This window comes from Gambusia affinis, linkage group LG18 (genome assembly GCF_019740435.1).
Source record: "Gambusia affinis linkage group LG18, SWU_Gaff_1.0, whole genome shotgun sequence".
Classification (NCBI taxonomy): Eukaryota; Metazoa; Chordata; class Actinopteri; order Cyprinodontiformes; family Poeciliidae; genus Gambusia; species Gambusia affinis.
Window position 1 is genome coordinate 9857904 of NC_057885.1, and position 11921 is coordinate 9869824.

The 11921-nt window shown below is 41.4% G+C and overlaps 2 protein-coding genes across 3 annotated transcripts; one reads left to right on the plus strand and one right to left on the minus strand.

Annotated features, from left to right (window-relative positions):
- Positions 1-444: 444 nt before the first annotated feature.
- aadat (aminoadipate aminotransferase) lies at positions 445-8607 on the minus strand. Its single transcript, XM_044097344.1, has 15 exons — positions 8524-8607; positions 8337-8432; positions 7909-7980; positions 7443-7611; positions 7182-7314; positions 6789-6863; positions 5646-5855; positions 5473-5538; positions 5289-5371; positions 4262-4358; positions 3321-3382; positions 3143-3207; positions 2220-2326; positions 609-710; positions 445-524 (listed from the first exon to the last, which is right to left on the minus strand). Exons 3-15 carry the CDS (start codon positions 7973-7975, stop codon positions 483-485), a joined length of 1278 nt encoding a protein of 425 aa, XP_043953279.1. The 5' UTR covers positions 7976-7980; positions 8337-8432; positions 8524-8607; the 3' UTR covers positions 445-482.
- Positions 8608-8631: 24 nt separating this feature from the next.
- Positions 8632-11901, plus strand: ino80b (INO80 complex subunit B). Of its 2 annotated transcripts, none has more exons than XM_044097345.1 (5): positions 8632-9039; positions 9621-9819; positions 9907-10049; positions 10404-10576; positions 11073-11901. In XM_044097345.1, exons 1-5 carry the CDS (start codon positions 9000-9002, stop codon positions 11535-11537), a joined length of 1020 nt encoding a protein of 339 aa, XP_043953280.1. In that variant the 5' UTR covers positions 8632-8999; the 3' UTR covers positions 11538-11901. The 2 variants fall into 2 exon arrangements, with proteins under 2 accessions (XP_043953280.1, XP_043953281.1); XM_044097346.1 differs by having other exon boundaries at positions 8882-9039; positions 10440-10576.
- The last annotated feature ends 20 nt before the right edge of the window (positions 11902-11921 follow it).

Sequence of the window (11921 nt, forward strand, 5' to 3'; positions counted from 1 at the left end):
GAAAAAAGATTAACCCTCATAAATCATCCAAAACTGAGACACACATTCAAGAAATACACAGAGACGGATTTATACAGCAGTTTCTCTTAAGATGTTCGGATTTGTTGTTGTAGGTTTAATGAGTTTCTACTGGGCATGTCGGTTACATTCACCAACACATCACACGCTCAGCTCATGTGAACATGTGATGGGTATATTATTCCACTTCTCACTAAAAACTGAAGTTCTGTTTGTCTCTGACAAAAAGAAAAACAAAACAAATGAACCAAAGAAGAGAGAGAGAAAAAATCTGCAGATATTAAAGAAGTTGCTAATCACCTGTATAAAGCTTATTCTCTGCCTTTCCTGCTAGTGAGGATTTTTAAATTTGGCTTTGGCTAAAATCCAACGTGAGGTAATTGTTCCTTTCACAATTGCACCAAACAATAAATTAAAAAAATTAAAAAAAATCCAACATCAGCCCCGAAAGTTGGACGCTCTGGTCACAAACCCTCTTTGATGAGCAAAGAGAGTCTTCTGAAAGCCTGTGGACAGAAATGTGAGAGATGACACTCAGGATTTTACCTATATTTTATTTTTATTTTTTTTCTCTTCCTTCGTCCGCGTACCTCATCAATCTGCTCTGGTGTGGAGAGGGAAAAGGCCGCTCTGACGTAGGGACACGGGTCGCCGCTGTTGATCATAAACACGCCTCCGGGAACCAGCAGCACCTTCGGGGACGTTTATGAGACGATCAGAACAGCCGCAGACAAAACATGACCCTGAAATCTCATGAATGTTTGCTGAAGCTTTTAAGTTTCCTTCATCCCTTTTCTGCAACGCTCTGCCTTGTCACGACTCCAACAAATTACGCAAAAATGATGACGGTGTGTTCTCAATAAAGACCATTTTTCTAGCAGCAATTGTTTTCCCACCTTGATTTCTAAGTTGTTTTTCAGACTTACATTCACATTGCAGAGTTAAATATTTGCTTATTTATCGCAAATCAAACTGCATTCACTAAGAATGTCTGACGTCGTATATTTTTCTGATAACGTTCAGCCCCAGTTACCTAAGAAGCAGCAGCGTGTGAACGTCAACAACACGTTTCTCCGTTAAAAGGATTTACAGAGGGAGTGCCACTAAGCTTTTTTCCCCACATTATTTGTTAGAAAAGGCTGTAAATAAGTGGAATACCTTTCAAACTGTCTGATATTCTTATGAACAAACATCTGGCTTTTCTAACCCTAAAAAACCCAAAATATTAAACCCCTCACAGCACTTGGAATCTGACATTTTATTCATTGCTTTGATGGTAAAAACTGTCAGTGCTTTAACGAGACAGATAATTTTGTACTTCATTATCTATTTTATTGTTATTAACTAATTGCTGCAAGGCCTCAAGACCCACAAATTGGACTGTTTGGAAAATTGCTCTTAATAATGCAATTGCACTGAATTTCCACAAAGGACACAAAAAGTCCCGGTAACATGATTTTAGATCTGATTTTTCTAGTAATTAGGTTGGAATATATGTGCTTTTTTCTTAAAAAAAAAAAAAAAAAAAAAGAAAAACCATATCCATTGTCTTTTATGTTTGTCTTTATTTCAAATCCTAAAAATCGAAAGAAAAAAAATCCTTTTTAAATGACAAAAAGTGTTTGTTTTTTTTCTTTCAAAAAGTCATGTCACATTTGTGGCTCTAAATGAGTTTTATTTGTCTACCCTGAGAGCAAAACGGCTCTTTAAGGTCATAAAAGCTGCAGGAAAAACCTCAGAGAGAAAAGCAGAAAACTAGCTGTGACCTAATTAAATTTAAAATTTCAAGTATAAGGTTAATGTATTTATGGCGCATTGTTCCTGATTAAATAAACATACGGCTAATTTAATTACCCAATTACTTGCAGACATTGTGAGGGCTTCATATAATCAGGATTATCAGAGCCGTTGGAAAAGCCTGACTGCGCCCACTCACGGTTAAACAAAGCCAGTCGGCTGTTCGTCATGAGGGTTTTACACCCAGTGTGTGTGTGTGTGTGGGTGTGCGTGTGTGTGCGTGAGTGAGGAAACAATGTGCCGAGTGGCTGCTTCACATAAACCAACCTACTCTCCGCTAAGAGACAAAACCTACAACACCCCTCGTGAAGCTCAGTCTGAGATACACAAACACCTTCAAGGTACCTGCATGTCAGACTGCAGCAGATTCCAATTAGGTGGAGTCAAATCAGGTGTGTGCTGACCTCTTTCTCCAAAGCTTTCTCCATAATGAGCTGCTGGGTGTCAGCGACGCCCCTCAGCTTCATCCACAGGAACATGCCTGCTGACGGGGCGTGCCACTCTGCCGCGTCTGCAAGCAAACAAACAGAAAAAAAAAAAAAGAGAGGGAGAGTGTTTCTGCATGTGTGTGGTCTTCCTGATTTAGTGTGCTTTTTTTTTGTTTTGTTTTGCTGCAAATAAATCTGTGCAATAAAGTGTAACTGAAATCAGGTTGTTTATCTCCTGTCAACAGTGATTCATCAAGATTTCCTCACTCTTGGCGAAGCTCGTTGTTGAAACAGGACGGCTGGTTGCACTGAGCCATCTGGGACGCAATTTGTGCCAAAAGTTGGGAAAAAGCCAGAAACTTTGTAAAAAGCTGCGTTTGAAGGAGCTCCACGTGAGCCGTGATGCGGGCAGAAGGTGATCTGGTCGCTTGAGACCAAGCCTAAATATTTTGCATACATTCAAAGTTTTGTGAGAGGAAGAAATGTCAGAGTAAAACATCACCCTGAACTCACCATCCCTACCGTGAGACAAGACGCCGTTGGGATGCAGAGAGGTTCAGAGAGGAACATCACAGGCCTCCCTGTGTCATCTTTAAGCAGTAAACGTCATTTACATCCCATTTTATACCCTAAACCTTAGCATCAACATCCACGACGACTCTTTGAAGATGAGTTACATCGACACAACATTTAATTTCCCTTTGGGATAAACAGGAATTTGCTGGCAAAGCAAAAATGGTAATTTTGGGCTTAACTGTATTGCTTTTGTTTGTTAGCAAGGAGATTATTATTAAAGAACAAAACAGAATCTGCTAATCCACAATAAAGATACGTACATGCCTCATGATTATGTAAAATTAAGCTTCAAACACTCAATGCCGAGTGTTCTTTCCACTAACCTTTGAGCCACTTGTCAGCTGAGTTTATCATGGCGTCGCGCTGCGTCCTGTAGAACTCAATCACCCTGCAAGGGCAGAAGGAACCGCAGTGATTGTCATATTATTAACTTTATGCAGCGTAACAGGATGGAGCTGTGTCCCAGACGGGTCGGACCGGTAATGCGGGAGAAGATGGTACCTGTCTATGTGCTGGAGGAAGCCATCTTGTCCCCAGCTGTGCAGCAACTGAGACACCAGGAGCTGAGAATGGAGGAAAAACATCCGGATCAAACGACGGGGTCACCGCAGTACGAGCCGTGAGATCAACGTAACAACGTAACGATGCAATCGTATTGCAAGCCTTTCTTACAGGCTTGTTTCAGCTTATTGGTGTTTTTGGGTTTGAGGTGAACAGGACCACTTACAGGCAAAAGCAAGGACAACAGGTTCTCCCACATTGCTTTTCAGACAGCTAAGAAACAAATTCAATGTGCATTTTTTTCATTTGTTGCTTGGAAATTTTATTTAATTAAATTTTTGTTGTTGTTCTTGTCTGTGTTTAACTGTGCAATTTTTGTAGTGGCCAGAACAGGCCAGTAAGTTTTCAGGAGCATACAGCTAAAGGAAAAAATTAAAGAAAAAAGGAATAATTCAACTTCACCTATTTCATAAATATATATATATATGCATTAATAAATACATTTATAAATATAAATTATAAATGTATTTATTGGGTTGTACAATGTATGCCTTTCTATGACATTAACATGCTTCTCTGGAGGGGCCAGTGAGGAAGCCAACATTTTTTATGAAGGGACCATGGCACCGCTTGGCCCCCACTTAGGAGCGCCAGTGGTTGTTGAACATCTTAGTCAGGTACCCCTTAAAAAAGAGGTTTTTAATCTTATTGGTTACAAAAACTTAATTTTTCAAACAGTTGGGAGATGAATGTGCTCTAAAATATATTTCAAGTCAGTGTGAAGAAGTTAACCAACCACCTTTTTTATTTTGCTCTTTGAAGTTGAGAAAACTGCTGCAGTGTTGATGATGACAATAAATCAGACCCTTCTCTCTTTGAGGATGGATTTCAGAAGTGTTATATATATATATAAAAAAAAGACGTTTTAAAGCTTCCCTCACTTGTGTGAAGGTGCTGGTGTGCATGGTGGAGGCCTGGATGTGCAGCACGATCCGGTCGACCAGCGGTTTGGGACCCGTGACGAAACCGATCCTCAGGCTGGAAACAAACAAAAAAGGACAGAGCAAAGCAATGAAACGCGGCGACGTGACGCAGAGGTGGCGCTCTGCTTGTGACTTGCAGTGAAAGATTAACTCTGTTAAATCTAGCAAGCTTCTCAACCTGAATTCACTTGACTTGCACAAACTGTGTTTCACCTGGGAGATTTCCAAAAACTGAGGGTAAATGAATAGTGAAGCCATGGCACTGTTTGTTCCCGACAATGGTTACTAAAAAGATCCAGAACATTTATAAAATCCTAAAACTGATAAGAGGGTCCTTGAATAGTGAAACAAAACAACGACAAAAATGACTTCCAGTGTGCTGAAGGGTTATTTCACTGTTTTGTGGCACCTGGACTAACTTAGATGATCTCTTTTTTTCAAATTGTATAACACCTGGACTTGTTAAATTACCAATGGCGTTTTACTAAGCTCAATCCAGATTCTCTCTATGTGAGCTTTAGTTTTTAAATTCCTAAAAATGATGGGTTTAGGGCTTTGATTGACATTTTAGACCCACACGTTCAATTAAAACATTTGGAAACCAAACAGATATACAAATGGCCTTTTATTAGATTGATTTCTGAACATGCATTCATCAATGGACCAGACACCACAACACTAATGTGTGAAATGCTATATAATCATGTCATTTTGCATATTAAAAATAAAGGATGTTAAAATAGTATTACTCAATGTGAAAATCAGTGCATGTACTGAGCATTACCAGAGCTTTGTCCTTTAAAAAATATAACACGTACCTAAAGGTTTAGAAAATCAAACATTTTCAACTTTTCAGACTGTGTGGGATCTTTCCCTCCTAAAAATAAGAACAACAGTCTTGACGGAAAATTTTGCAGGTAAGGTCCAGACTTTGTGGAGACCTATCAGTCAAAGAGATGCAACAAAGAATCAATCAGATGCTCACCCTGACGACAGGATCTTAGAGAAGGAGTCGGTCCGGATGATCCTACCGTCCACATCCATGGACAGAAAGGTGGGAGCCCACGGCTGCCACAGGAAGACACACGACGACGAGTTGGCTTCATTCAGGGATTTGCGACTCATTTCCAGCCAAAGAGAAACAAAAGCGCACACACAAACGAGCTAACCTTTTCAAACTGAAGGAAGTAGTATGGGTCGTCCTCGACAATGAGCATGTCGTAGAGCTGGGCCAGCTGTCACAAAGCAGCAACGGAAGCATCACTGACTGCTTTCATGAATCTGAGAACACGATCAAGATGGCCGCCGACACACGCCAGAGTCTTTGTGTCTGCGGACAAACCTTGTAGACGTCCCTCTTCCTCTCCGCTGTCATAGAGGCGCCGGTGGGGTTCCCTCCGTTTGGGATGGTGTAGAGGATTCTGGGAGCCGTGCTGCCGGGCTCGTGCACCTCTGATGGGTCCCAGCGAGACAGGACCTCCTGCAGGGCTTCCGGGATCATGCCGTGTTGATCGCTGGGAACGTTGATGATGTTGCAGCCAAGAGGCTGGAGCTACAGAGACAAAAGGTCATAAGGTTGGAGTTGGTGTATGTTTCCCGACCCGATGAAGAATAAGGTTCTCACTAGGCCTGTCACAACAACAAATTCTACTGGACGGTAAATTGTCCCAGAAGTCTCAGCGATAAACGATACTATAATCGTTTATAGTATCGATTATACTATGAATGATACTAAAAATCGTTTTTAGTACTGTTCAATAAAAAGTACTGGTCTCAAAACGTTTTCAAGTAAGATGATGGTGATGGCACGACAAAGCAATAATACATTCTCAAAGATCAACAAACTTTAGATTCGAATGACGATGTGACACTGGAAGACAATTTAAATATTCAAATTAAATAAGCAAAACAACAGAAACAACAAATAAAATCAATTATGAAATCTGTAAACAAAGTTGTCCTTCACAAAAAATGGCGAGTTTGAGACTTTTGTCAGTTTTGGGTAGAAAAAGCGAGAAAGGAGAAAAACGATAAATCATGCAAATGGAAATTATTTAGATTGTTTGAATTTATCATGCCTTCCTTACTGCGACAGGATTAGACCCTGTTACCAAAATTGCATTTCAAAAAATAATAACCAAAAATAATAATAACCAGTTTTGACAAGAAAAAAGTGGCAGGCAGTGCAAACTGCTAGGACTTCAACAATATTAAATATTCATTTTGTTTGTTTTTAAGGATATTTTTGGCTCTAGCAGCCTTCATTTGATGGCAAGTTGTGAGAGGGGAGGAAAGACATGCAGCAAGGGTCAAAGGGGCCGGGACTCAAATCCGACGACTGCATCAATGGATGGGTCGTGCCCTTTACCACTGCGCCACCGCTGCACACAAGGACGATTGTTGTCCAATTGAAATTACTGTGCTCATTTTAATTTACCATGTGATCAATTGATTTATTGCTTAATGTGACAGGCTTAGGACTCACCGCTGCAAGCGTGCCAGAATATGTGGGTGCATCCAGGAGAACATTGTCTCCAGGGTTAACCAGCATCTCAAATATCTAAAAAGAAAAGAAAAGAAAAAACACAAATAAGTAAAATATAATTTCAAAAATATCATAGTGTTTGACTTGGATGCTTTGTGCTGCCAGAACAACAGGATTTCAGATATTGTCAGAGCTTCTAAACATGACACACAACTAAAGACAAGCAAGCAGGAGACTAAAAATAAACCTCGACGTCCCTGAAATATTTCATGGTAAAACTTTTTCACAATCAAATTTCCAGAGTTCTCAATTCGTAGGATGGATAGATGGAACATTTAGAAGACCACAAACATCTAATTCCACTCTTTTCATGACTGTGGGATGTAAGGTTACCTTGCAGAGTCCCTCCTGGCTTCCTGTGGTGACACACATGTCCATCTGCCCGTTCTCCTGGCTGTAGTCGATGGTTGGCGGGTTGTGTAGGTCCTTCTGCAGGTTCTTCATCCATGTCAGCAGCTCCGGGATTCTAACACAGGTGGAAACGTAACTATAGTCATCCGTCTGCGCTGCTCAACAGAGAACGATGTAGGTGACTCAAGCTCAGTAAAACACCATGTACGAGTGGAAAATGTGAGACGGGAGAGTGCGGATCACCCGTTAGAGGTGGAGTACTGCAGGGCCCTCTTCATTGCGGTCTCGTCAAAGGTGACCGTCTGGCCGTTTTTGACCTGGATGGACGCCGATTGGAAGGGGAAGGTGTTCGGGTTTGGCGCGCCACCGGCCAGAGAGATGAGGGATGGAGGCGACCGCTGCTGCAGCTCAGCTTCATGAGGGAGACGAACAGAGAAGACACTGAAGCATCAACTCGTACTATAAGGTCTTGGTACTGAAGCTGTGCCCTGGTAAGTATTCATTCGTCTGTCATACCACGTATGCATACTTTAGAACCAAATAACTTTTGGTTGATGATTGGATAATCATGAATGAAAGAGTCGCCCTTGACCCAATCAAACAGCAGCACAGTCAGATATGAGTACATTAAAGCCTCCTCTAACATGAATCCTTCACCGTGAGAGTAGCTGGTGTTTGGACAGGTGGTTGTGATGGAGAAGAAACTCACTCAGCAGCCTGATCGGGGAGGGTTTCCTGGCTCCACTGACTGCTGTCAGAAAGCGAGCGTAATTCATGGTTCCTGTGAAATTACAAACGCATGAAAAAATAAGACACTTTTCCTCTGCAGATGAGAAATTCAGATCCGGGTTCCACAATAAACGTAGAGAACAGTCTGCTTTGTTTTCGTGAGTTATTGTGTATTTTTTGCATTCTCAGTAGAACTGAACAGAGAGAAGAACTATATTTAACATGCTCTGTTTTCAGCATGGTTTCAACTCTGTACACTTAGAAAACCAGCTCGCATTTAAGGAACGTATGAAGGAAATACATCGTGTTGGGTTAAAAACAAGAAACTTGGCTACACATTGGTTTACGAGAGATATAGATAGCATACGAAGTTGTTATTACAGCCACGCTCATCTATACATAACTGACCTTAGAGTGTGTCCCGGTGGATTCTGGTTAATGTATTTCTTCAACGTGCATACCTGCAGTGGTCAGCGGCTGTGTACCAGAGCTATATTATCCGAGCTGGAAAACAAACACCAACGACACATTTATGAGTCACACTTCCACTTGAAAAACTACAACCTGTTCTGCAAAGATGGCTGTTAATCCTCACCTGGTTGGAAACAACATTGTGCTTTAGGCGTCGTGTGTCAGCTTTTCTTGTTTCGTCCATTAGGGGGCAGCAGTGTACCGGTTTCATTGACAGGAAACGGAAATGACCAGAGCCGTGTTGATAGCTTAGCCCATTTTAGCATAACGTTGCTAATCTGCTACAGTAGATGTTAAAAATATATATTTTTAGTTCAGAACAGCTCTGTTAAAATATTTTTTCCACAGAAATAGAGGAAAACAGTTTTTTTTTTACTTGAGCAGCTAATTTGTGTATCGTTTCAGTGCCTAATAACAATCCCAAACAACAACAAATGTTGTGCTGAACAGCCGCTGGTGTCCGTTAGGTTTAACAATGATTGCAGGTATTCTGTTGCGGTAAGAAACCCATCTCTCTTAAAGAGTTTTATAGAGTTTTACGTACAACAGTGAAACCTGCGTTGACATGTAGAGCTGCAGACGTTGGTTTCCGTAGTTCCAATGGGAAAAAGGAAAGACATGATTCATCCCAGGTTTCTTGGTAAGTTGCGATTATTTATTCGTTAAAACTTAACTCAATCATATTATGTTATATTGTAGTTGGTACACCTGGTCCTGTGTGTAGTTTGATGGTCGACAGACTTCAGACGATAACAAATTTTGCTGGACGATGAATTGTCCCAGAATTTCTTGCGATAACTGCTAATATTGTTTTGATATCATTTTCAAGTACTATGATGGTAAAGGCATAATAATGCGAGTGCAGATTCTGAAAGATCAATAAACTTTAAATTATAGTGAACATTTAACACTAGAGCTGGAATACATTTAAAATAGCCAAAATAAATAAACAAAACCACAAATAAATTGAAGTCTTTGTAAACAAAGGGTAGTTGAGACCAATACACCAGACTGAAGACTTTTCTTGTCAACTTTGTTTGTAGAAAGAGAAAAGAGAAAAATGCTAATTCATACAATGTAAATTATGGAGTTTGTTTAAATATATCATGTGATTAATTAATTCACTGCTTATTGCGACAGGCCTATGATTCAATCCAGTAATATTATAAACGTTTCAATATGTTTTTTGGTCTTTGTGTGTTTGTTTCCTGTTCCCTGCAGGCGAAGGCAGCTCCGGTCTGCACAGCATCCACAAGCGGAAGCACAAAAAACACAAGAAGCACAAGAAGAAACACCACAGCTTTGTCGAGGCCCCGGAGCCCCAGCCCATCCCGGTGCCCATCCCGGTCCCCGTCCCTCGGCCCCCGTCTCAGTTCAGACTGAAGATCAAACTGGGGGGCCAGACTCTGGGCACCAAGAGGTTAGCTGGCTTCATGTTCCTACTGTTAACATCTCTGTTTATTTATATGGATACATGATCACTTACTGGGATTGCGTCCCGTTCCAGTGTTCCCACCTTCACCGTCCATCCTGGCGTGGCTCGACCTCCCTCACCGCTGATGATCCTCGATAACGATGTGGACGATGAAGACGAAGACGATGATGACGATGAGCCCTCCGTACCTTTGGAGCAGTATAGAGCTTGGTTGGGTAGGTTACATTAAAAGCCTAATGCATGAATTAATGGGCCAAAGTCCATTTTGCTATTTTGAGTAAGAAACCATTAGCTGAGGAAATTAACAACTTATACATCTCAGAAAAGTTGCGATAATCAGCTTATAGGTATTTCTTTGGTTTATACTGTCAGTGACAATCCGAGTTAAACTGCCATAAAATATGGCCTCACAATCAATGATCAATCAATGATCATCTAATTCCTCATCCACCGACCTTTTAAGTTGTTGCCCGAGGGAAGTAGCTTGCAAACAGACTGATGTTATCTAAGACAGTTAGGGAGTAATGATGGCTGCCTTCTCTCTCTGAATCTTTTTCGTTGGATGTCAGATGAAGACAGTAACATGGCTGCGTCCCCTCTGCCAGACATGGACTCCGACTCCATGCTGGGCAGGCCCGTGGACGAGGAGGAGCGGTGGCTGGATGCTCTGGAGAAGGGCGAGCTCGATGACAACGGAGAGTTGAAGAAAGAGATCGACGAGTCCCTGCTCACCACCAGACAGGTGAGAAGGAGAGGGACGATGGAAAACAAAACGTGTTCATATTTGTGTGTATATGTATTTTATTTTACAGTTGGGGCCATTAAGGTTTGGATGAAAGTGGGTGGAACAAATTACAACTTTCCTTTTAACATTTTCACTTTAAATCGCGATAAGATACACTACTGAAGTTTATTTGTAGAATTCATCAACAAGACAATTCAAAGTGCTTTACGCCATAAAAACATTACAGTAAATAATCATTAAAAAATTGCATTTTTAACAATATGCCATGACAGCTAATGTTATTACTTGTTATAACTTGTGCTAGTAGTAGCATGTCAATGTTAAATATGAGGGGTCCAAGGTTTGAACCTTGCTGTACGCCATGTGTATAGTTTGTTGTTTTTAACGTATAAGGTTGTAGGATTCTGGACATTTTTGTAAATCACTGTAAACCCGCCCTGATTCATAAAATCAGCCTTTTCTTTATGACCCATTTCTTGGTGTTCCTCTTCAGAAAGCCCTCCTGCACAAGCAGCAGAGCCAGCCTCTGCTGGAGCTGCCCATGGGTTACAAGGAGAAGGAGATGACGGCCGAGATGATGCAGAAACGGGAGGAGAGAGCCCGGAAGAGGCGTCTGCAGGCTGCCAAGAAGGCCGAGGAGAACAAGAACCAGACGATTGAGAGACTGACAAAAACCAGCAAGGCCAAGATCAAAAGCCTCAAAGAGAGGAAGTCCAAGCAGAACCAGTGTCCTATGGTTCGCTACAACGACTCGGCACGGGGAATCGCCATCTCCTTCCCCGCGGGCGTTCCCACGCCGGTGCCAGCTCCTCCTCCGCCTCCGCCGGTGGCTCCGGTGAACTGCGGCGTGACTGGGTGCACCAACTTCAAAAAGTACTCTTGTTCTAAGACCGGGGTTCCTCTCTGCAGCCTGGAGTGTTACAGGAAGAACCTGCAGCTCGCGCAGAGCGCAGCGTGAACCATTATGTCTGTTCTTCACATCGGACACCCCGATGTGAATGGTATATTTTTGAACTTGATGTCGTTTTGAGAAATGAATTCATTGTCAGTGTGGCGTGACTTCTCAACATGGTCTTTTTGTCTTTGTTACTGCGTTTGTTTTTCCTGAACCATCAAACGTCAGTGCTGCAAATGTTTGTACCAAAATGTAACCAAATATTTATGATTTCTAACATCATGACTACAGAGGAGGAGGAGTTTTTTGTTTTTTTTTCCCAGGTTCTGCCAAATGTAGACGACATTTTGGCTATTGTTAAACATATTTTACATTCTGAATTATGTTTCAAAACTCAACAGAATCAAGTAAATTTATCTTGAAACAATCCAAGGTTGTGGCATTTTA